Source organism: Prosopis cineraria, unplaced genomic scaffold (assembly GCF_029017545.1).
Source record: "Prosopis cineraria cultivar Desert tree isolate PC_DT_omini unplaced genomic scaffold, ASM2901754v1 PC11, whole genome shotgun sequence".
NCBI classification, from domain to species: Eukaryota; Viridiplantae; Streptophyta; class Magnoliopsida; order Fabales; family Fabaceae; genus Prosopis; species Prosopis cineraria.
The window spans coordinates 42,718,289-42,721,503 of NW_026555342.1; the positions used below are offsets into that span (position 1 = coordinate 42,718,289).

At 33.7% G+C, this 3,215-nt stretch overlaps 1 protein-coding gene across 1 annotated transcript; it reads left to right on the forward strand.

The window, feature by feature from the left end:
* The first annotated feature begins 253 nt into the window (after positions 1–253).
* On the forward strand, positions 254–2,890 carry LOC129286524 (uncharacterized). Its single transcript, XM_054922479.1, has 4 exons — positions 254–475; positions 586–640; positions 1,313–1,428; positions 2,660–2,890. The coding sequence occupies exons 1-4, from the start codon at positions 254–256 to the stop codon at positions 2,888–2,890; spliced, it is 624 nt and encodes a 207-aa protein (XP_054778454.1).
* The last annotated feature ends 325 nt before the right edge of the window (positions 2,891–3,215 follow it).

Genomic DNA, 3,215 nt, shown 5'->3' on the forward strand with positions numbered 1-3,215 from the left:
TTGTAGTGTTCTCTCCACTAAACTCAAACCACCTTCGCAATCTAGAGAGGATGACTTCATGTTATTAATCATGAACATTTGGATCCATATCGTTGCACTTGAAATTATCATTTTTATGTTGTTTTCCTACTCCATTATCTTCTTCAAAGCAAGGCTTGGCTCTTTTTTTTTTTTCTTTTTTGGGTGACTCTTGTATTCATTGATGGCATATATTGATATTTTTTCATGTGACGTGGGATTTATTGTACATAAGATGAGTACTTATTCTATTGGAGAGAATGCTCCAACAAGTCACCGACGAAGAGATCTGGATTTGGATCTGAATAGGGCTCCACTTGAGGTGAATATGGAGCAGGAGGGACCTCAAGTAGAAAATCGTCAAGTTGTTCAACAGTCACAGTTTTTTCAACCTATTGATGTGGATGCTATTATTGATGATGACGTTATTGAATCTACGCAAAGTGATTTTCTTGAGGTATTGCAAGTAACTCCCTTTGATATATACTCTGTTGATTTGATATTGTCATTCTATATTTGATGATCTTGCGGGGATAACCTTATTTATGTGATTCTTATTCAATTTAGGCCAAAAATAATTCAAGAAGAAATCGTGGGAGGACTATAGTCGATGTGGATTTAGGTAACATATTATTTGACTATTCTTTGTTTAGAGTCTTCATGAACATTTTGTTTAATTAACATCTTGGACCAATTATATTTTCTACTCAGTATGTTTCTGGGTAAATCACTTGTTGATGATATCTAATACTTCAAGTTGCGATGTTTTTTAAAATTATTATATCGATAAGTATATGTGGTAAATTGGGCTTAATAACTCATATATAATAAATGAGAATGACTTATCAAATTGAACCTTGAGATTTTAGGTTAAAATATAGTGTTCTTCCATTATTCTTACTTACTTGTTCTCTTCCTCCATTTTGAGTAGTTGCTCCCTATTCCAAACATGATCAAGGTACAAAAATAAGATCTTTTATCATTCTTATACTGATTTTTTATGATGAGGGAAAATTGCTGTCTATGTTGCTAATTATGCTCTCAAAATGTGCCTCATTGTTAAATAAAATGTTTGGGGAAATTGCTTTAAGGTCATTGACAATCCATTTAAATACCACAAGGTCCATTTAGCAAAGGAGAATGACAACTATTTTGGTTATCTTCTTTCCTTTGCTAAGTTATCAATTGAACTTGTGAACTTAAATGTGTCATATGGGACATGTATATAATTTTTTCCCAAATGTTTTCTTACCGTCCTATTTTTTTCATACTCTCTCATTCATGATAATTGCAGACAATGTAAGTCGGGTAGCTGAAATTACTCCCAACAATCACAGAGAATCTTTTTGGAACCAAACATTTCCTAATTGTGACCCATATATTAAATTGGATGGCATTGTTAGTTCTGAGGTATTAAAATATTCTAATATTTTTCATACTTCATTGTTATCTTATGATTGTTGTTTCTTTATAATTGTTCTTATCGATATGTGGCCATGGTTTCCAATAATATAATGTTAGCGTGCTTGTTAACTTGTATTGTCCTTATTATTGATGTGATGGTTAATTGTTTATTCTTCATCTTGCAAGATTTTGGAAGTTATGTGATAAATAATTAAAACATGTTGTATTAACTTGAAAGAAGAAATGATTTAATAAAGAAAACAAATTATTAACCCAAACAATAGTTTACACAACCCCTCACACATCACTCTTTAGCCTCAATCCTCACATCTCTGGCATCACTTATAACTCTTACTTTCTGCCTCACACTCTCAAGCCTCACATCTCTTGTATCATTCCTTACTTTTACTATATCTTTCACGCAAGGGCTTAACCCTCACATCATTTGTCACTATTACTATCTTGCACAAGCACGCACACGCATACTCTATGCTTTGGATTGAGATTCAGACTTCTTCCAAAGTCCTATATTGATACCCCTTCTATGGGTTGGTTTTTAGATCCCCTTTCATTTCACTACTCCACTATCATCAGCACAAGCCTAAAAAGAAAGCTTGTCCAAAAAAAAAAATAGTCTAGTAATTGGAAGAACTCCTCACACTTATAAACTTCATTCAACTTGTAAAGCTCCCTCATCTAGGACTCATTACAGTGCCACCCTTTTGAGAGCTAAGCCGATATCCCTAATGGTTGCACTTGATGGCACTTCATTTAGCCTCTTGCTAGTTAGAACCCTCCATATGTAATCTTTTCAGTGACACTAGCCTGTCAATGAAAGCACTAATGTCATAAACACAAATTCAAAAAGAACCCATCTTAAAAGACTAATATATTGGGTAAGAGAAACCATCATTGTCTTAAGTCCCACCTCAAGAAGCATCACAAGTGAAGTGGGGTTTTTCCTTTGTGTCTAAGCCTTGTCGATTTTTCTTAACACAAAGTGGTAATTCATATATTATGTCTTACTTCTATTTAAGTAAAAATCCTTTGACTCCAAATTTCTTTAAGATAACTCAAGTTTACTTATTGTTGCTAACATGAACAAATAGAAGTGGTATTGACTAAGACAGTACTGAGCAAAAAAAGTTTTGTTCACTATATATAGACTGATGATCTTGAGGTGCTTATGGAATTGAAGTCGCTAATTTGATTATTGTTACTTTAACTTTTCTTGCAGCTGGGGAAAGAGATCAGAAATTCACCTGAACCAACAAAGATGCCTGTCTTTAACTGTCCAATATGTATGGAACCATTTGTTGAAGAAGTGTCAACAAGGTGTGGTCACATATTTTGCAAGAGATGCATCAAGGCTGCTTTAAAAGCAAAACGTGAATGCCCTACTTGTAGGGTCAAGGTTACTTCGAAAGGGCTTATAAGGGTGTTTCTACCATCACCTGGTTCTCCATAAAATGATTAGATCTTGGGTTTTTTTTTTTGGCCAAAGATCTTGGGTTTATTAAATTCACCAAAACCCCAACTTTTGATAATGGCATTATGAACCCCCGGCAACTTTTCGTTTGGTTAGAAATCATTTAGTATTTGGTACTCCCGACTAATTATGGATGAGTCAAATTATTGGGCTCTTGCTGTTTTGCTTGATCATGTTTATTTTGACTTAGTCTCATGAAAACGAATACTATTATCCATATAAAATTATGTCAGCCTAATTTTATTGTTTTTGCATATAAATTATGTTAGCCAACGGTTATGTACTTAGACTTGTTGGCGTAAAT

What these genes read in the sequence shown, in the direction of transcription:
- LOC129286524 (XM_054922479.1), top strand. Translation starts at nt 254, where the DNA reads ATGAGTACTTATTCTATTGGAGAGAATGCTCCAACAAGTCACCGACGA. An exon ending in CGCAAAGTGATTTTCTTGAG is followed by an intron (nt 476 to 585) that starts GTATTGCAAGTA and finishes TATTCAATTTAG; the next exon opens with GCCAAAAATAATTCAAGAAG. An exon ending in TATAGTCGATGTGGATTTAG is followed by an intron (nt 641 to 1,312) that starts GTAACATATTAT and finishes TGATAATTGCAG; the next exon opens with ACAATGTAAGTCGGGTAGCT.